At 38.3% G+C, this 22,650-nt stretch overlaps 1 protein-coding gene across 3 annotated transcripts in view; it reads right to left on the reverse strand.

The window, feature by feature from the left end:
- The window catches only part of GADL1 (glutamate decarboxylase like 1), an 84,708-nt gene that overhangs the window by 57,795 nt on the left and 4,263 nt on the right, over nt 1–22,650 (reverse strand). For all 3 annotated transcript variants that reach the window (XM_080581001.1, XM_080581003.1, XM_080581002.1), the window contains exons 2-8: nt 13,890–14,062; nt 12,851–12,977; nt 11,041–11,131; nt 10,238–10,344; nt 8,723–8,838; nt 2,932–3,011; nt 2,764–2,818 (exon numbers count right to left, since the gene is read on the reverse strand). In XM_080581001.1, coding sequence (XP_080437127.1) covers nt 2,764–2,818; nt 2,932–3,011; nt 8,723–8,838; nt 10,238–10,344; nt 11,041–11,131; nt 12,851–12,977; nt 13,890–14,062 — 749 coding nt within the window. The remainder of the gene's footprint in view (nt 1–2,763; nt 2,819–2,931; nt 3,012–8,722; nt 8,839–10,237; nt 10,345–11,040; nt 11,132–12,850; nt 12,978–13,889; nt 14,063–22,650) is intronic.

A 22,650-nucleotide genomic window follows, 5' to 3' on the forward strand; every position in this document is an offset into this window, starting at 1 on the left:
TCAGGTTGCAGCCTCAGACAATTATCACAAGACATCCATTTTGGCTTTAATGGCTTTGCTCATTGCATTCCCATTCAACCAATACCAGGTGTGCAACTCCAATAGCAGAGCAGGTCAAATATACCAGCTTGCACCTACCCTTGCACATGTATATGCCTGAGTGTACACATGAGCAGAAACCAAAGTAATGAAAAGAATTGGTAGGGTTTGGACTGACTTTATGACATTGACAGTGTCAGCCCTAGCAATGACTGACCAATCTCACGTGCTGGTAAACACATGCTGAAGTTACTGTTCTGCTTGTTTCAGCATTCGGTCTGCAGCATGACAATGCCGCTACTGAAGAGGCACTAAAGTTGTTACTAAATTGAATAATCTTGGATCCCTGGATTCATTTGCAGTGAATTAAATCTCTCAACATAAGTCTCTATGCTGATGTAACATACTGTAGCTTCACTGAAATCAGACACCAGCTGAAAAATCAAACTCTACGTGCAAGTCTTTTATAGTGCTTCAGTTCAGCTGAAATCTGATCTCCTTAGCTGTCCTCTTTTTTAAGTGTTGCTACTTTTAAAATCTACTACAGAGACAGGCAGGCTTGATTCACTTCTGCATTCTGATGGTTTTATATTTCTTTAACAGTGTAGAGGACTGTTAGGATGGTGCACAATTATGATTTTTTTTTTTTTAATTTCCTTACAAATTGCTAAAGCAGTGAAAAGTAGACTTGGAATAAATTTAAATTCATACCATACATTCAGAAAGAATTACCAGCCTGTAATTCACTGCATGGTCATTCTTACTACAAACTACAAAAAAAAAAGTCAATCAAACTTACAAACCAGCCTGAAGCTCAAGTACGAACCACTTCTGAGTGAAGCAAAGACTTATCTGCTACACTTAACAGTTTCTGTTAGTATTCTCACCATTTTTCTCCCACAGCTACATCACAATGACAAAGCTTCCTCAGCTGCCAGAAGGTAACATGACTGAATAGGGGGACAAGTCTAGGATCTCTACAAATTCAAAAGATTATTGTTACCATTACACCTTTCTGCAAAGAAGAGAATCACGTTTTTATTCTTTTTGCCAATAAAATTAAATAGATTTTCTTGACTAGATCCTCAAAAAACAAGTCTAAGACTCTTGCCGTTCACAGTCAGTGAACATTTTGTGCTCCTATCACTAGTGAATACTATCATTCTATGGTTCTGTGATTCTACGAATGCATCCTCTGTTGTTTAAGAGTCATTAGAATAACACTGTAATTCACTGAAGTGTCCTTCTGTAAAAAGTTATAAAATAGCACTTTATCAAGGACACAGTTACTGAAGCTCAGGTGAGATGGAAAACTTCCAGGATGCCTTTAACTTCCATTAAAAGGCAAGTGAAATAGTAAGTGTTTCTCAAAGGTAACACTCCTGTAAGTGGAGCATTTTAATACAGAACATTGGTTTTAAATTGCAGAGTACTGTACTGAGGCTGACTTTTTTATTGTTAACATAAATGACAGGTAATCTTTTTTAAATAACAACCAAATTTATTACACCAACAAACAAAAAATCTGTTTTTGCAGAGCACAGATCTCATTCTCCTGCTTGCTTTCTCTTGCTTCATATTTCAGTTCTTTTTTTTTTCCCGTGGATCACTCCAATGAGTGAAGTACAGATTGTCTTCCATGGATAAGGCAAAGTACAAAGAGAGGTAAGCAAGAGTTTCCTAAGTAATTAGGGACACCATATATCATTACTTATTATACCTAACATGAAACTCCAAGGGGAGATGGTTGTTTGGCAGATGTATCTAAGGAGCGTTTTAGTGAAAGCTACTGTGACCACGCCAGTGCATAACACAACAGCGCTGCCATGCCTTTTCTGTCAGCCACAATAGTTCCCAAAGTAGGACCTCATGGTAGTCAATGTCCACACTATGGACGTTGCACTAGCTGATTAGTATTCCCAGATCATGGACTAAGGGCTGAGCTCTGAATCCTACTGTTGTCATGCAAAAACTGGAAATGAGGTGACCTAATCAAGTCAAAAGAAGATGCAATGTGCCTTTTAAGTCACATTTAGTCCTCCAAGTTCTCTAAAGTAAATTGTATTGACTATAGTAAGTCCTATCTTACAGAACGTCGGAATGTACGTTAATGTTGTCCAAATACACACATCAGTACATTTCCAAACGGTGCTCTTTCACTTTCTGCTTGGCCAAGTCCCTGTGGGAAAAGAGGCAGAATGGAATCTCTACACTCTTCCTGCAGCACTAGAAAGGATGAAATTTAGCATTTTCAGCATGTGTGATAGTTTCAGAGACTAAAAGCCTTATCTTATAGCTCTTGCTTACTGCAGAGACTAAAGCAATAGCTGCTGTAATAACAGAAAAAACTACAGTTTTCATTTGCCTTTTAAGGAAAGCAGATACTGCATTCATTTCATTTGAAAAAGGATTAAAGGCAAAATAAATCCTAGGTATAGAAGAAATGTGCTAAATACTTCAGAGCAGCATTGTACTCAGGGTTTTCATTAATAGTAAACACCCTGTGGAATTTTACTCCCCAGAACAGTGTAACACCTAAGAGCCTTGGCTTGCTCCACAAGTTTGGGGCAGCTGGATTACACCTGCAAGAAAAACACTGGTACATCAACTGTCCTATTTTTAAGATTTCACTCACTCTTAGTTTTCCTTCCTTTCACTCAGACACAAGCACACAGTCTGCATGCACTCCTCCTCTCTCCTTCATGCTTTCTCTCCCCCTCTCACCTCTTTCCTGGCCCGCTGGACTTGTTTCTCCAGTTCCTCAGGTATCATCTTACCTCTAAGGGACACAGATTTAAAACTTTTTCAGTTACATTCAAATAGGTTGGTTAGTACAGCACTACTGCATTTTAAAAGACTCAGAGATCACAGCCATGGCTTTTGCTTGCTTACCTTTCATCTGTTTTGATGAAGTAAACATTCTCTGTACCAATACCCAGAAAAGAGGCTGCCTTCTTCATGGAGTAATGACACTGTAAAAGAAAGAGCATGCAAAAGAGAATGAGTAAACAAGTAAAAAGAATGAAAAATTCCTTAGTATAGGAATCGGCGACACTGAAATTAATTTAATATCAGCATATAACAGTCATGATAACAGTATAATCTAACACAAAAAGCAGATTGACAAAGCTATGCAGCAAAAAGACATATACTTCACAATTAATGTCACACTAAAGAGCAGGAAAATAAATAATCTGTGTTTCAAATGCGAGCTTAAAAATAAAAAGCTCTATTACATACACATTTTTTTAAGCTGATTCTCCATTAGAACGAAAAATAAAAAGGTTGTAATGTCATCAGGAAAGAATTATTGTTTTAATTGAACAGAATTAAGAGTATCAATAGGTATAAAAGGCAAATGCACAAGAAGAAAGGTCCAAAGGCTATTGAACTCAACAGCCTAGAGGCAACCTATAGGTCTGAAAGTCCAAAAGCACCACTCCTTGTAAACTGTACTCTTAATTAGGATGTATACAGCAATGCCTAAAGCCTATACCACTTCATAATTCCAATTTTTCAATATATTTTCTCAGCATCAGCTGTTGGCCACTGCCAGAGACAGGATGCTACGCTAAACTGACCTTTGGTCTGATCCAGCAATTCTGTTCTCATAGACTCAAGGAGTTCAAGTCCCAGGACCTACCAACTTTTTAGAGCTGGTACAGTCAGGACTTGCAAAGCTTTCAAATTCCTATCTCTGGAAAAAGAACTGAGAATCTTGGTGTTTAGACCAAGGTTGTCCACGTAAATTTGGATCTTGGAAGCCATTATGAAAGCAAGCAGAATCTACATGGGACTTGGCACATAAATCAACATGGATTTTGCAAGAAGTTCCAGTTTGGACCTATCTATGTTTCCACTAATTATTATTTCAGCAAAGAATTTTAGCTAGGTCTTGTCACAGAAATGTCTGTAAATGAATGCAGATGAGTACACAAACACACAGTGCACTTCTCACTTTGCACTGAATAAAGGGCATTAGTGTATGAAGCCTGTAACGTGACAGTAAAAGACGTCCCTTCACCTGACCAAAGGATGTTAGAAATTGGTTTTTATTCAATCAGAAAGAGGTAAAATGACTCATGTGAAAAGGATACTTGTGCTCACTGTCCACACTGTACTTTGTACATTTTTTTTCTGTTTAACAAATAGTCAAGCTTTTATGTTACCATCTTTCCAACATTCACCCTTATAAGCTAAGACCTGTTCTGTTGTGTATACTGCTGTTCCAGCATAAGAGTATTTTGTCTTATTCCAAAATAACAGTATGCTGATCTCACACAGCTTAATCCATCTTCAAGAGTTGCCTGGGAATTCAAAATGCAATAACCTTCTTAATCTGAACTCATTATTAAATATCAAAACTACTCTGAACAACCTGCAGCATGACAAATGCCTACCCACTCATGTCAGTGGAGTCAGTTTTGAGAATATCAGCATCTCATAGGACTATACAGTTCTCTTCTCAGAATAAAGATCACCCAAGCCTTGGATTATCACTTCTCAAAAAAAAAAAAAAAGGTGTTTTTTTCTTTTTTTAACACTATTACTGAAGAGTTAAATAACCCATAGACCAGCAACTGTGAAGATGTCTAGAATTGTTGCTTTTCATACAGGAGGTGAAGCCAGGTGGATAATTAATTCCATTTTCTTCCAGAGAGTTCACATAAATGCAGTTACTGCAGAACATAATTATGAAAAATGTACAACATTTTAATGTGTGGGTATGAATATATTAGGGGTATTAAAGCCTGTCATGCTGATTTTGATGAGACAGATGATCTCAAAGGCCTCTTTTTCTTTTTGACAAAAAGGTTTTCCCCCATCATCGCCCACTTTTTAAATACAGGCATACAAAAATACTACCTGATACTATCTGGTAGTTCTAAGAACTCCTGGTTTTGTAACATGACACATCCACAAAGCCTTTAGGACTCATTTATTTAGACTTTCAATAACAAGATACATAGGAAGATGATTAGTCTTAAATTATATCGATAATGGCAATAATGATTGTAGCTGTGTGTTGCTCAGTAGAAGTTTGGAGATGCTTTCAACAAGTTAGTGAATAATTTAAAATACAAGCCTCTATCACTGATTTCTGTCCATTTGGTTCAAATGAAAGGTATGAACCACTTGGTATAATAAGACTGCTTCACATTCAGAAAGCTATAGGTCTGCAAAATCAGTGTACTAGTAAAGAAGCAATCATTAAATCAAGTATTTTAATATAAAAAATGGTATGGGAGAAAGATAAGAGGCTTGAGCACATCAGAGATTATACGAAAGAGCAGAAGGATGGAGCAGAATAAAGGGAATACCAAAACAAAACAGGTTGCAAGATACACTGTTTCTCAAATGCTTCTGTTCCTCCTTTTGTCCTACTGAAGACCTGAAAAAATTTGGTAGGTCTACAGTAGGACAGAAAAGGGACAAGACATATTACAACGTAGACTTGGAATATACTTCCTTTGATGAATAATCTTTCAGTTATATTGTTTGAATACATACAAGAATTTCCTTTTTTCACTACCATGACCAGATACTACCACACTAAATTATTCCACGTCAATATATATATATATATATATATATATACACACACACACACCAGAGAACATTTAGCAGCTCTAGTCACAGCATCAACTAGTTCATTTGTTCGTAGTGCCCTCTCCAAAGAGAAAGGAATACCCAGATAAAAGATATTTTTTGTACCTAGATTATATACATAATATCAAGTAATAATTTTTAATACCGTGAGTTCAGATTTCTCTTGCCGTGTCTTCTGTAGTTTTGTTTGGACATATTCAATTGGTAGCCATTAGGAGTGAGAAGTGAATGCCTTTAGGCACAAGATCAAACCAAAACAGTGCATTTAAGATGTGCTCCTGTAGTCTTTTAACTACAGCTAGACAGTTTTCTTTTCCTAATAACATTTACAAAGATAAGGTACTTAGCCACTGTGTTCATTAAAACAGAAAATAGATTTGGATTTTCTTGATTTTGAAGAGTTTCCTAGAAACATGATTGCATAAAGCAATTACATTTTTATGAGACTGTTTTATTACTCATTTTTGCCTGTTGTAATTTCAACAGGGGACAACACGGTGTGTTAATGTTGTGTTCTCCCACTTTATTACTTTCATGATCAAGTTGCATTGGGGAGGAATTTGGTTTCATTACATCCAAAAAATTGCTCATATCAGCATGTATGTTTCAACTGTTTACACATACACTTGTACCCTCAATTGCCTCAAAGTTTGCAAATTCCTACGTTTCAGATCAATGTAAAAAGTTCTTGGGTTAGAAAAAAAGTCGAAATGGAATTCAAATAGTGAAAAATAATCAAAATGTGGGCTGTGTTCTACAACTACAGCTGTGTTCAGGTGTTACAGAAACACTAATCATGCCTCAAGAAAGTGGGAATTAATTTCTCTACTGCTAACACTATCTCAAGAGGAATCGCTGTAGTTGTCCAGCAAAAGAACTATGGAGTAGTAGCATGGTCACATTATTTGGCCCCAATTTTAAGTAGCTTAGCATTTTACTTGCAGGAATGAGCAACATTGTTGTTGAAGGCCAAACAGAGCTTTTGAGGACCTTCAGTGGGCCACACATCAAACATACACCTTCAGATTATCCACAAACATACACAGAATACATAGCCTCAGGTCACATAAAATTAACTCAGTGACAAATCCATGCATTCCCCTGCTCTACAGCAAGGCAACTCTTTCAGTCTGCCAAGTGCCAGACTGGAACTGTGGGACTTGGCAACTCAAGGCAAAAATCATTTCATTTCAACACAGTGTTGAAGCCAAGCCCTGAAACAACATGAGTGCCTTGAGTTGACAGTGTGTTTGTGTTTTAACTCCTTATCAATACTCTGTTCATTACAGCCTCATGGCTTCCCCATGTCAACACTATTTGCCTTACCCACTTTTAAAGCTAAACACCGGATGTAACTTTTCCAGAATCTTTTTTATAACCACTTGCTTGCACAGTGAAAAACAGGTCTATACCCTCCAGGTACTTCTGAAGAACAACGGTAAAATGCTAAACAAAAGAAACCTCAAGATAAAAGCAAATAATAATTGAAGAGTGTGATATGAGCACTTGCGTACTTTTCAGTGTTGGCCATTTATTGAATATAATTGCAATAATACGACGTATCTGAACTAAGCTAACTTCCAAAAGGTAACGTAACTTGGACTCAGTACAGATGAATCTAAAATAAGGATACATGAATATGTACATTTCCTCCCTCATAATGAAGAATAAATACTAGAGATCTTAGACAACAGTCATAATATCTAGCTGCTTAAAACGGCAGTGTTATAGCAAACGATTACTGAGTACTAAAGACAACATGCTTTTGTGAATCAAGCAAAGTATAGCAGATCAAGACCATTGCCTCACAAGTAACTTAATTTATTTTTTCTGGTCAATTCTGTGTTTTATGGTTTTCATCTTCCTGGTAAAGCAAAAATACCCAAGTAAATTAAATTTGTTTGTAGAGTGTACTTTTATTTAAATTTTGCAATTAAATCAAATGTTAGTTCATGATGAAAATTCTCCATGCTTCATTTCAGAAGCATTAAAATAAAGGGTTTGAACCCCAACTTCATTTTTTCCTCTTGAGCTATTTTGAAGATGAAATGTGATGAATTAAGCATGAACTGGCATGTCATTTTCATATACACATTTTTCAGAAAGAAAAAAAATGACAAAAAATACAACTTTAAGACATTTTTATTTAGGACATTTGGATTCATTTTCAAAATGTGTTGTCTTGGGCAGCTTACACAATGCTTGTGTCCCTCAGGTCTCTTCAATATAATCATCTCTTGCCTACTTACCCTGCAAACTGTTTGGGGCATAAAAAACTTAAGAGCTAAAATTTTGCCAGTAACTATATACTTCCTAATACAACAAGGTCCTCACTACCACTGGGAATTTTATACAGTGGAGTCTGTAATAATACTTCTGCACTAATCCAATCATAAACTTAAAATTGGAGGGACAGGTGAGAGAAAAGAACCTTTAAAAAAAATTACCTTCAGAATAAATGTATGAACATAACCCTATTTCCCAAGGGCAGATATTACTCAAAAACCTTTAGACTTGCCACATTTTTTCATTATTTAAAAAAGAGCTGTCTAAAGATCCAGCAGGGTTTGCCAAAATACTTTATGGTAGGTTTGGTTTTCTACCACAAAGAATCTGTGTTCAGATACAGGGTATAGTGGGAGCTGCAGAGAGCCATTTCACAGGTTCATGAGAGCTCAGCTCAGTACAAATTAAACTTGCAAGAAAAAGCTTTGACGTTTGAAACCTACACATGGTTCCTGCCAGACTTTATGCTGTGGGAAATCAAAAGCTGCAGACCTCCATAACATCCCACATGCATTCATCTTCAGGTTTGCCCCAGGTACAACCTTTTCTTTTATCAGCTGTTCCCAAGAACACAAGCATTTGTTGTTGTGGTCTGACAAGAGAGCTTCTGCAGGGAAATTTATCATCCGACTTCTCCATATAGCTTCGATATTTCATATCATTCGCTGATAACAAGCTCATTGCACCAGGGCTCCATCAGATAGGCAAATATAATTTTGCAGCCATTGAAAAATAAAGTTCATTGTTAGAAGCTCTAAAATGAATACAAAAGCTTTTTTGTTTTTACCTCTTCCGAAGTGAACAGGACTAGTCTTGGCAAACCTGAAAGCCCTTTTTCTTTTATCTCAGGACAAAATTTGTATCTTGCTAAGTTCATAGCATACATATTAGAAACAGAGCCACCTGCCGAAAGAGAAATACAAGTATCATATTAACCATAATTCTAGCACATTTCTGGTGTCTGAGTGCTTGACCTATTAGGCAGAAAATAAACCAGAGTTAGTATGCACCCATAATAACTTAATTCCTCCCCAAAAACCTACAGATATAAGAACTGTGGGCTCTTCAGCATGAATGGAAACAGCTTGTTTGAATACTTATTGGAGTTATTTCCTAAAGAAGTAAGAACTGTACTTAAACGGCCCTCCCTGGCAGAGAATACCCTGCAACAGGGCCTTCTGATATACACCAAAGCAGCACCAACTCAGCTGCCTATACCGAGCTCAACTGTGGCTGTACTTAACAGAGCCTAGATCTGTCAGGCAGCCAGAGTATTATGAGGAGAAAAAGGAGAAAAAATAAAATCCACAGTGAGTCAGATCTGAAAGATCTGCAAGGTATGATTTGGACAGGTTTTATTTACTTAAAAGAACAAATACAAAATAAGAAAAACCTTACATAAAACTAGCATTAAAAAGTACGATTTGTTTAGCTATTGGTAGTATCTTGGTAAGTTTGAATTAAGCAATTCTGCATTAAAAGCAAGGATTCTACTGAAAGTACACATCAAATCTAACAAAAAAACATATTAATACATTTTTTCCACAGATATTCCAGGGGATTTTATTTTATTTATTTTTCTACTACTTGCACGTAGGACAGAATTCCTGGCCTTGTTGTTTTGTTTTTGAAGGGTTGACACTAAATTCATTTCCTCATTTAATTTATTTTCCCACCCCCAACTTAGATGTGAAAGCTTCACATCCAACATAACTTAGTATTTGAATAACCTGTAGAATAATATCATTACACTTAATTATTTCCATATATTGGATTGGAATGCTGCTTTTCAGAACATTTGAAAACTGTGGCCTATCAAGAAGCGTAAGAAATATTTGTTTGATTGGCCTATTTGTAACGTTTCAAAAAACTACCAAAACTCAAAGAAATTGAACTCATGACAAACCCACTAAAACAAACTCTGGCTCCCACATGTGATACCCAGGATACACACACTTAGTGCCTCCAGGCACCACTGGTTGGTGTCTAGCAACTACATCAGCTCCGTCTGTCAACCAGTGACTCAGTCCAATTAAGCTGTTGGTATTGTTGTTATGAAGTTCAGGAAGGGCTTCAGTTGCAAGCATTTCCACACAATTATATTTAGAACAGTTTTCATTTAGATGCTGATCAGACTCACATATTAGTAGAAACACCTAAAATGAGCCTGGATGTAATAGTTTCATCTGCGTACCACTGAATTTTGCACGTTTTCAAATATCCTACACAAATCAAACGTCCACTGAATTACTGTAGTAGATGATTTATCATTGCTCATCCTGAAAATCTGAATTGTTCTTACCTGGATTAAATATGCCATCACCTTCTTCCCAGCCTATGAATTCAATCATTTTCTTGATGACTGTCTCTTCCACTAACAGAAACACAGGGGATACTTCATATGTGTATCTGAACAAAAATAAAAGCATAATGATTGGTGTTAAGATTACACAACTCATGCTACAGAATCTTGCTAAAATTAGAGGTTTCTTTTATCAGAAGCTGACCACCATCAGCAGTAAAACTCTAAACTAAAAACACTATGGATCTGACACAGCAGAGCAATTGTTTAGTTCCTGACAGCACCACATTGACAGTTCCACTCTCAAATACAACAGTTTGATTTTAACATAGGTCACAATGCTTAAACTTCAGCTATAATGATCTATTGCAAGCAGCAATCACATTTTTGTTTAGGCTTTATATCTGCAAGTAAATAGTAGACAGGTAATCATCTGCATTCAGCTCTGTGCAGTGTGCTTCAAAAGGAAGCAAACAACTGAGTAAGTTTGATTAATTCATTTTTATATTTTTATGCACTAAGTAAGAAAAAAAAAGTCTAGGTTTAAAAGTGTTGGAAAAAAGATCTCTCGTCTTATGCCCCAATTCACAAACTAGGAAAATCATCAGCTCAGCCAACTTTCTGGTGAGCTATTCAGCCAATCCAGACTGTATTCTTTCCCAAATTCCTGCACAATTCCTACCTCCTCCTCTGTAACACTGAAAAACACTGAAAACAGAAAATGACACGCAGGTGGGGGAGGAAGCTGTTACTTCAAGAAGCATGCTAGATTCATCATAAAGAGTACAAAAAGCTACACTTACACACTTGGGTTCAATGCTTCGGTAATGAAACGAGCCACTAATGAATAATAATCTATTCCAGCATACAGCTGATTGAAAAATCTTGGATGACCTGAAAATATAGATGAAAAGCAAGCAGTGACAGAATGTACATGAAAAGAGAATATATCACAGGCTCTCTCAGCTGAATGCTGATCACTGCAAACCACAGTTCTTTCCATCATTCTCAGTATTTTATGGACATACTGTCCTTTTTTCAGTTTAGACAAACCTTGAAAGTAAAATTCACAAGCCTTTTCAGGTCCCAAAACAAGGTTTGAGGGACGTAAATAGTGCGCAGAATGAATGTGGGTTATTCACAAGTTTTATAAATCAAAAAAGAAGGGACTGACAACAGAGTGTGCACAGTGGTCTTTAACAGCGGTCTCTAGAGGCTACGATGGACATTCAGAGACGTTTTGCTAAGCAGTAGAATACAGGAGCCTGCCGATCCCAGGCAGCTGTGCCTGTGCTCCCACCAGAGAGTCAGTGTTGATATAGGGAGGCAGTGTAACAGTCTGGAAAACCTTGCTGCAGACTTAGAATGAGAAGTTGAGAGAAATTGTTTACCTGCCTCAGAACACTGAGACATAACTAAATTATGAGAAAAAAATACTACATTATTGCTGAATATATTAGCAAGTCATTTTGGCAATGGAGTCACCACCTAAATTTTAATCCACTGCATAGTACTTCTACATGCAAAATCAGGTAAACTGTATGGCTCTACACATATTAGAGCTGAGGCTTCAATAAATGTTTATACTTAGATTAAAAACTATTTGCACAGCAATTTTTTCATATTTAATATTCTTTCCAAAGTGACAGTGCAACAAATGAAAATTTGAAGTCAATTTACAAAAGTGAGATAAACAGAATGCCTTCCATTAACTCAGTAATGATATCTGCATATTATTAGTGCACTGTCCCTTTAGATCAGTACTAGTATTTTTCTATGGTTTTCAAAGGCATAGGTTCACCTTCAACATTATTTTATGGTTTTACTTACTGTAGCAATAGTGACTGTAGCAGGGAACGTGCCCTGGAAATGCACGGCTATTATATCATACATCCTTCTCACTTTCCAATATACATTCTAAGATGTGCCACATCTGAAATTCTGAGCTTCTGATACAGCGCACTATTTCCTGAACAGATGTTATTCATCCCTTTTTTGCTAAGATTGAATTGTACTTCACATGCTGCCGAAAGGTTAGCTGTAGAGAACTAATCTTGCAGAGATGTCATGCACTGTCTCTAAAACACTGCAGGCTCTTCTTCTCACAGCGTCTGGAACAGGAATTACTGCCTATCGGCAAATTAACATCCTATAAGACTATTGCTCCATAGAAAGCAATAGTAAATGCAGGATAATCATCACTAAGAATGCATCCTTATTTGTGCAAGGGTGACTCCACTCATCATGAAATTACATACAAAGGTTTTTCTCCTATCTACTTTGTTAGACTGTTATATCATACCTGTCTAGGCAATTTTCACAAGACTTCAAAAGGACAGAATCTACCATGAACAACAACAGCATTACAGGAATTAGCTTTTGATTAGCTTCCTTTGATTATACCTTTTAGTAAATCATAGACACCTATGGTGACTAGCATTCAGTCAAATGACTGAAACCCAACCAAATATTTGCATGCTTGTAGAGACAAGTAGAAAGCAAACATTTAAATCCCTAGTTTTTCTGGAAGATAACAGAACTTTATAAGCATTATCCTGTCTTCCTAGGTTAGCATACAACAAAACTAGACAACACTAGAAATTGCATTCCTACTGGTTTTGACGCTGTATTGTATAACATCCTGGCAGAGCTGCAAGAGTTTCTGATGAGATTCTCCAGTGTCTCTCATTTCCAGATCAAGAATCTTCTTCAGTGTTTCCGGGGACCGCCATTCACAAACCTAATGATAGGTAGGAGGGAGACACCAGCAGTGAACGGGTTAGCTAAAAGGAACTCATAAAGGTACCAGGTAAGCACCGTGTTCAGCACTGTTTTCCAGAACTGCCCATTGGAGTGCAGCACACCACCAGATAGTATGTCTGCTAAGCTGGTCTCATGGGATCTCAGGATTTTTTGTGACTCAGACATATCTTGACCATAAAAATTAGAGTGAGGAAAGCTGGAAGGAGGAAAAGGTGTGCCTCTTGGAATGCTGGGATGCGAAAAGTCATCCACAAGTCTAAAAACCCACCTCACTTGTTCATGGCTCATGTATCCTCACTAGGAACAAGAGGCCTACAGGTAAAATTCTGCCTTTAGCTAGGGATTTGCAATCATAGCTCTTTCAGATGCTGTTCTGCTGAGGGGTGAGAGCAGTCAGTGCATGCCCAAAGGCAAGCATGCTTCATTTGCAGCTTCTCTTCCAATACACCCTCTTAAAGGATGGGTCCTGTGAAACCCAGAGCAACTTGATAACGTTGCCCTTCCACAGTGATACAGCATCCATTATTCCTTCTTCTCTAACACCAGTGCCCCTGAGGTGCAAATAAATAACTCCCTGTACCCCAAACAGGGAAAACACTGCACCCATTTGTCCTGTCAAAGAAAGTGACCATTGCACTCTGAGATAAAAAATATATATATATATCATTTTCTGGCGAATACATATGTTAGCTATGTTATTGAAAGGTTTTATACTATGACTTTTTTTTTTTTAATTTGGAAGGCTATCTTTTTATTTCTGACTTTAAAGGCATAACATAGAAGCAAGTTTGAGGCTCCTTAAAGTGCAGTAAAATGCAGCTTAGAAAAAAAATGATTTATTATTCATTACTGCTGCTACAACTTTTCAACAACCCAGTAAAGGCTTTACCTTTTCCGTGACATCATTAGCTTTCTGGATCACTTCTTCCATTATAATCTTACAGGCCTCTTCCACAAACTTCTCTCCTGCTTTTGAGTCCATTATTGGACCATTTAGGATGACCCCATCCACCAAGACAGCATTCTTTTTCTTCTGGAGCACATCCTGTTTGCAAATACCAACTGTACGACAAAAAGCTCTGTATTAGACAAGGCCTGGGCAACTAAATCATAAACTACAAAATATTTGTTCATTGTTGATTATTTAGTGAATGTAAGAAAAAAATCACGTGTCCTTTCCACATGTACAAAAATCCTAGATTTTGGTGGAAACATCTTTGGAAACATCACAAGCAAATTGCTTGTGTTACTTTACACCTAGACTGGTACTGCATACCATACAGCTGGCTATTACTGTGTATCTGCTGCTTTCTGTAGCATACAAAAGCATGCAAGGCACTTTCCAAACTGGGAGGAAAATACAGTTCTGTCCGAGAACATGATACAGCTGGATAAACAGAAATAAAGTGAGATAATAAGCACTTTTCTTAGCTGAAAACATCTCCCTGCACATCAGCGCTCAAGCTCCCCCTTTTTTCCATAATGTAATTTCCCATATTTTTATGCTGACCCTTCCCACCAGCCAGTTCTATCACAGTCCTCCATGTCTTTTGCAAAGCTTCACTGACCCCACCTCCACAAAGACAAAACCTTTTGAGATTCTTATCAATATCACACACCTGCTCTTCTCTTTTCTGTCCTTATCTTATTAAGTGACCTCAGCCACCTGTTAACTTGCTGTATTATCCTGTGTATTCACTTCTCCAATGGTGATCGCCTCCCTCACCTTATCCATGAGACGTACTCTCCTGATGTGTTGCATAAACACATGACTACTCCCTCCTTTACATTACTTCTGAAAGCACTTTCCAGATGCTTATACAACACTGGACAACAGAGGCAACTGCGTATCTATTTCATGTATAGATTTCATACGCTGAGATCAGGACTCCACTTTTAATCAACGTGAGGATAAAGATGAAAGTGAGACATTAGGAGATACCAAGAGAACAGACCTTTGAATCAGTATAGCGCTGAAAGGAGAAGTGGTAACTACCACATCTGAATTACCTGGGTTACAGACAGAATCTGTATGAGCTTGCCATAGAATAGCTACAATCTATGAAGCCAGGCAGCATTGCCTTGGATGGTCTTTTTGAGCCAAAGCTCCAGTGAAGATGTTGGATGGGTAAGGATGTATGTAGGAGAAAATTTTATGCCCAAAACAACTTTACCATCTGCTTTGCTTTTTTCTCCAGTTGCAAAGCGCAGATGGAAGGGAGCTTTTTCACAGGTCTAAACAAACAACCAAGTTTCCAGAAGATTTCAGGACAGTCTGACACTCATCATGCTTATCATCATTACAGTGTCTCATCTCCAGGAGGATATAGAAGAACAATGTTGCCTGGAAAGGTGGAGATCTTCAGGGCCCGTTGGCTGAAAGAAACCCTGTCACTCCCATGATAACTCAGAGTAGCTATTCAGTTGACTTTCACTTGTTAGGACAGATATTACTGTTGTGGTTTAACCCAGTGGTTTTCCTAACTGAAACCAGGACAATTACAAATGAAATCAAATTCTAGCATAAGATGAAACCTCAGGCTTCCCATAACTGATGACATAAATGATACACCAAATTATTTCCAAAGTTGCTTCTATTTTTAATCCAAAGGAGCAGTATTTTGATGAACAGAACTTTTGCACATTGTTCTAGAAGAGGCACATATGTTCTTGTGGGAAAGATACAGAACTAGCAGGTAAACAATATTCCATCTTCATCAAGCAAAGAGAGAAAATCCTCTACATCAGAAAGCTCAGTTCTGAACCTCATGATTCCCAGCATACCACAGCAGGAGCATTGCATAGAAATTGCAGCTTTAAAGTCTTAGAGGTCCCTCTCTGAAAACACAAGCTAGTAGGCCAACTTTACAAGAGCCAAAACATCATGTATTAAGGAATGGGAAGAGACCAGGTCTTCAGGCATACAGAACAGGGACTATTTTTGGATTAAAATTCCAATCTTTTATGTACAAACAGCTCCATACAGTACTAACCAGAACTTAATATAAACACAGAAAAACTCAGTCTCCCCATCTCCTGGAGATCACAGAAGCATTTAGGTTGGAAAAAACCTCCAAGATCATCAAGATCATCAAGTTCAACCATCAACCTGCCCTACCAATTCCCATCACTAAACTATATCCCTTCGTGTCACATCCACAAGTATCTTAAATATCTCCAGGGACAAGGACCCCATCACTGCCCTGGGAAGTCCATTCTAATGGCTGACCACCCTTTCCATGAAGAAATTATTCCCCGTGTCCAGTCTAAACCTTCCCTGGTGCAACTTGAGACTGCTTCCTCATGTTCCATCACTGGTCACCTGAGAAAAGAGCTTGACACCCTCCTCACTGCAGCCTAGTTGTAGAAAGCGATGAGATCTCCCCTCAGCCTCCTCTTCTCCAAACTAAACAACCCCAGTTCCCTCAGTCACTCCTTGTAATGCTTGGTTTCTAGTCCCTTCACCAGCTTCATTGCTCTTTGCACACACTCAAACAACTCAATATCCTTCTTTATAGTGAGGGGCCCAAAACTGAACACATTACTGGAGGTGCAGTCTCACCAGTGCTGTGTACCAAGGGATGATCACTTCCCTGGTCCTGCTGACTACACGATTTCTGATACAGACCAGGATGCCATTGGTCCTTTTGGCCACCCAGGCACACTGCTGGCTCATGTTCAGATGCTACCATCTCCATGTATGTCAATGGTGTTTTGTTTCTATGAAAAAGAGGATAAGATCTGAAAAAAACTATATGGGAGATTATCATCTCTTGCAGAGCACAGATACTAGTACTTTTTTTTTTCTCCAGAAATCTCCCAAAGATGTCGGAGCAAGAGAGCTCACTAACTCCTCTTTTTCCTCAGGTGCACTCTCCAGTCTCTGCTAAAACCAGAGCTGTGTAAAGGCTTATTTTTTGGTAACTCCATCAGCACCAGTTTTGACACGTTTGCACAGACAAGCAATTACCAGTGCTTCCATGACTTTTCATAGAATTCCTCAAAGATCATTGCAAAGGAAACACTGAACTTTAGGTTACTTTTTTTTCTGCCAGGTCCTTAGGATGATGGGTCTAACAACAGCTCTGTATGTTAAGCAAGTCTATTAACCTTTACACACAGTTTTAGTCTCCAAAAGATACTCTGTGGAGCCTGAGGAGGAAGACATCCTCTGGAAAGTGGGTGATAGCCCACTCCTAACTCCCAGCACATCTGTGTTGGGCCTCAGGCACAGTCTTTGAAAGAGAAAGGCAAAGCAGAGGGGTCAGAAAGAAGGAAGGGAAAAGAGCCTTGATTTCAACTGCAATTTACCTGTGTAAGGCTCTAGTAAAGAGTTGGGGACTTAGCCCACATTATAGTACATGAAATAATACACCTTGCAGCTATTAAACAAAAAATAGTGAGAAAATGGTAATCACCATTTGAATCTGAATTTGCTGAGCTAAATTGTGCCCTACAACATAGGATTCCATTAGATTACTAATGGAATGTAATAGAAACAACTGTTTCACAAATCAGCAGCTAAATTGGGTGCAAGCATACACATTTTCTAAGCTAAAGGTATTCAGGTTCTGCAAACTACTGTTGGATATATATACTCATGATTTTACTGCAAATCCTATGATACTTAATCCTCGACTTATAACCGTCTGATTTCCAGAGTTCTAATGAGAATTTTAAACTCCTCTTTGCTCAAAAATGAACTTGTCTCCTCTTAGTCACAGCAAAGACCTTGAAGAGGCAAACCAAGTGGATGATACAAGTCCAAATTTCCAGAACAGAGCCTATTGTTTACATTGCTTTTCTTTTTAACTGCATTTTTAAAGGGATCCCATGACCAATTTATGGTTACCAAGAAACATTCAAGTTTCACTTTTCATGTCACATTACTCAAGTGAAATGACATGCCTTCTACAAGTATAGCATCCAGTCTAAGAAACATTCACACTATCCTTCTGAGCTGATAATTTATGGTGTCTCTTTTTCAAATAAAAAGAAAATGCTTTAAAAAAAAGAATTGAAATATTTTAGTCCATTTGCATATCTTCGTCTCAAACACACCTTATTGCATTAAAGGAATGCAGCCAGTCATCTGTTCCATGTGGAGCCCATATGTACCTTTTTTGTTGTTTATGAACAACATGGTATGCAAACAATCTATATTGCTTGTGGCAGCAACAAATATATCTTTTTCATTTAAGATTACAGAAACAGACTCCTAAGCAGACTCAGAAAACAGACTTCCAGGAAGTGTATCAAATGCAATTTCTGCCAAATGGCTCCAGGCTTGAAAGAGATCAAAAACTTTACCAAATGGAAGTGTCTTAAATCAGAAATTAAGGATTATTGACTGTTCGAGATATCCTCCTGCACAAAAGAAGACTTGACACTGCTCCAATTTACGGTAATTGGTGATTTAACCACTGGCTTCACCAAAAGCAGAATCAAGCTCATAATTCTGATTTTTCATCCTGAATGAAATATTCTATTACAGAAGCTCAAGGATTTCCCACTAACATTTCATTTTTATGATCAATATTATTTTCCCAGCAGAACATAAATTAATTGGAGCTGAAATAACGCACAGAAAAATAAATATTTTTCAGATGTTGCCCTATCAATATGTAAGAACCACCAAGTACTTAAAAAGCTGCCTGTGTTTCTGTAAACGTATAGAAACTTTCTCTGCTACATTCTTGCACTGCAAAAAGGAATTGTAGCCCTGCAGTTGGCACATTCTGACAACATTTGGGGGAGTAATACAAAATGCTCACAAAGCTTTACTGCTCACAAGGAGGAGACACAACAGAAGGGGGTGGTTGTGAACGACTGGCTTGTGCTTGAATGCAAGAGCCAAATCCTATTCATTTTACACTACTGGTACCACTGGCTGTTCAAGTGAATGAAAAAGGCTGACTTTGACCAAAGACTGGCTTCTGCTTTGTAACAAATGCAGTAACAACTGCCAGCATCAGTCAGAAACAGATGTTACATTTTTCATCCTGCATCATCTAGCCCTGGTTCTTCACTCAAAAGATGTCAGTCTTTTCTTTCAGTGTGTCAAGCAAAAGAAAACAAGTGAACTTCACCATTGGGACTCCATACCACCACATTTAATATATTATTACGGTGCTGTATCATGTATCAGAATATTAAAATGCAAATTTGTCTCATTATGCAACTACTAGAATCCCTCGGCATATGTAATCTATACAGATACTTCTTTAATCACTGCTATGGATATCTCTAGGACTGAAATAAAGTCATTCCAGTTTTAAGGCAGATGCATTGTTTCTTAGCAAACTGATTTCTCGGGTCTGCTGGCACATAAGACAGATGCAGCTTTCTAGAATCCAGTATACAAGTTGACTTGGTGCCCTGGGAAAGACCCACATGAAAACGCATGTATGCACAGGTACAACAGGGCTCATTGCCCCAGCATGGTGTCTTCCTGTATGGTAGGTTTACAGACACAGCCTGTGGACAGGGAACAATTTGGGTGTTTCCATCTTGAGGATCTGCAACAGCCGCTTGCACAGGAATCCTCTAACCATGAACGTGCAGAAATGACCTGAGCTAGAGCAGGGCCTAGACCTAGAGCAGGGCCCAAGGAAGACAAAAGCACCTGTGTCTGGACTCAAAGGCTGCTCAGCAGACTCTTTGAGCACACTGCTAGCACTGAATGGCACCACCACAACAAATGAGTCTTATTCTCCACCCCATGCCTGAACTTCCCATCCCTAAAGGAAAGGCTGGGAGATTAGAGGGAATCCTGGAGAGGAGCACCAGCAATGGATGTCTCACCAGGAACGCAGGTCCAAGCTAGAAGCCAGGTCCTGCTTTCAGAGATGCTTCCAGGGCCCTGAGTGGGCACTGCTATTACGTGAACGCTCATAACATTGCACCCAGCTGCTGCATGCCCAGTGCTTGTTGTACACAGCAGTACCGCAAGGACACACTACAACAAAAATTAAAAGAAGCAGACAAAAGAAACAAGAATTGGGAATCTTTATGCAGGCAAACCTCAGGAAGAAATGTTAATATTAAATAATGACATTTCAATGCCTCAACCAAGTAACTGAAGGAATGATTCATGCTGTAATATTTCCAATTAGGAAAAAAAGGCAGCATCTAGTTGGAATTCACCTTGATCCAAGCTGGGGAATGGCAGATGCCAGCCATGAAATAGAAATCCTAACTCCCTGACCCCAACAAAATTCTCTCAGCTCACATTTTCAAAATTCTAACACCTGTCAACAGAGTAGAGAGCATCCAATACATTAAACAGCCTTTATTTTAATTAGAAGTTGTTTATTAATAAGGAACTTTTCATGCCCTTTCCTTTTTCTGTGGGGAAGTGGCTATTTTTGCAACATCCAAGTCAGACCCGGGCACCGTGCATGGGATACAGGGTTAGCAATGTCAGCTAGATGAGTATGAATGCAAATGACTAATGTGTGTGTGACCCACACTGAATGTAAAGAATCCAGGAGATTTCTTTGCTTCCCACTGGAAAAGATTGAAGTGAAAATAGAAGGGTTATTTTTTTTTTTCCTCAAATGGAAGTCCTGCAACTTGATTTAAAAGAGCGTATGACAGCCTGTAATTTCATGCAAGAACTATATTTTTAGTCATAACATAAACAATTTTTAATGCCAGTCTTTGAAAATTCAACTAAGAAAGCAGTAATTTACTAAAAACTGAGTTGTCTGGGATTCAATGCAAGTTAAATGTAAAAACTGATGAAGAGTAAGTTTATTTTTAGGAAGTTTTACCTCCACATTCAACTTGCAGTCAAAACTTTTTTTCCCCCTCTCGCTTTTTTTTAATATCATAAACACTTCCACATTTTGTTACCTACCAAAAAAATAAATCAATAACTGTTCACTAATTTATGTCTACAACATTGCTCTGAGATACACCCTTATTTACTAACATGGGGAAGCTAATGCATTGTAAATCAGGATGTAACTTTCCAGCCCACCAGGCCCTCTGAACCAGCTCCTATGTAGACCTTCATATTTAGTCTCTTATGTATAGCAAAGTAGTCCAAGCCTCTTTCAAAACAGAGCAAGCTGCCTCGTGTAGACCTGTTCTTTCAGCAGAGTACTTACTGTGCTATAAATTTACATTTTAGTTCGCTACTCTTTCCCTGTTCAGACCAACCCAAGGTACTCCAGGTCACAGACCCACTGGTCCTGCTTATGCAAGTTGGTGATAATATTTACTTTCTCTTTAACTTTCCATTGTATATGCTGACAATTCCCTAAAGGCAAATGCGGTACAGAAGAAAAACCTACAGCAACAGCACGATAGTAATTTCTGACTTTCAGACAAGCGTCACAGCTTTTTAACATGATATCTCGGCATCAAAGTGGGCTCAATAGTCCCCAGACGGTAGAGTACATGTTGTGACCATATGCCGGGATCGTTCTGGGTAACAACATACACCAGTCAGGTCAGTTCAGCAGAGCTACTTTATTAGAGAAATCTATTAAGGCGTCAATTCAATTGTTTAGCGACAAGCATTACACTGTAGTTACTAATCTGCGAAGATTAATCACTATTCCACGCTAATGCTAATTTTATCCTTGGCTTACCTTCCAAACTCCAGAGAGCCACTCAGTGCCAGGGAAGTTTCCTTAGTTGGCATCCCCAGCGAAGGGGAGATCACCACCTCTGCAAGCCAGCTGCCCCAGCCTGGTTATATGCTGTGCCTGTTATCATACGTGGTCACGTGCTTCACAACAGTTTGGTGGCAGTTTTAGATTTTCTAAAACTGATTTGAGTGCATCTTGTGCAAAAACGAAAGTAGTTTTCACCACACATGTTGCAAGGCCAGCTCAGCATTGACTATAGGCTAGGTCACTACCAAGTTAAGCCTCTGGCAGTTCTACTGTCACAGGATGTCTTGTCCTTCCACTTTAGGTCAGCTTGAGAAAAATAAGTTTAAGAAGCTCAATAGACACAAGCTGTCTTGCAGCGTAACTAGGGGAGCAATGCTGAGCAGCTTAAGAGACAACCTTTCTTGTTGAGACCCTGAAATTTGCCAATGGATAAGATCATATTTGTGAGGCTTTTCAGCTTGCATAAGGTGAGATGTGACAAAGGACCAGGGAATCCAAGCCTTAGAGCTGAAAATTGTTCCAAACGATCTAGATTTAACCAACTAGAGTTGTTGCTACTTCCCTGACAAAAGAGCTTGGTCTCTAAGAACTGCTTTCCTCATCATATTTGTGGCACTGAAAAAAAAAAACCTCTGGTCCAGTGACTTATTCTTTAAAGACACCTCTATTTGCCAACGCTCAACAAGCTCTTCATTAGGAAAAATCAAGACCACATATACTAAAGAAATAGCAATAGAGATGGACATACATACATTTGAACCAGGTGAAAATCACTGCTTAACATCCTTTGACTAATCCTATGCTTTTCAACAATAACCGTCAACAGAAGGAACCTCCACTGACATGTCACAAAACAACCATTTGCATTTTAAATTTATTATTCCCTCATTGCCTGTGTATAAACCCCATAAAATGACTTGTGTGCATAGAGGGAAGAGGAAAAAAAAGAGGGGGAATGGCCTCAATTTATCCATGGCCTGGTGGGTCTCCTTGAGTCACCAACGCTTTACAATTACCTCCAAT

This window comes from Anser brachyrhynchus (assembly GCF_964034855.1).
Source record: "Anser brachyrhynchus genome assembly, chromosome: 2".
NCBI lineage: Eukaryota > Metazoa > Chordata > Aves > Anseriformes > Anatidae > Anser > Anser brachyrhynchus.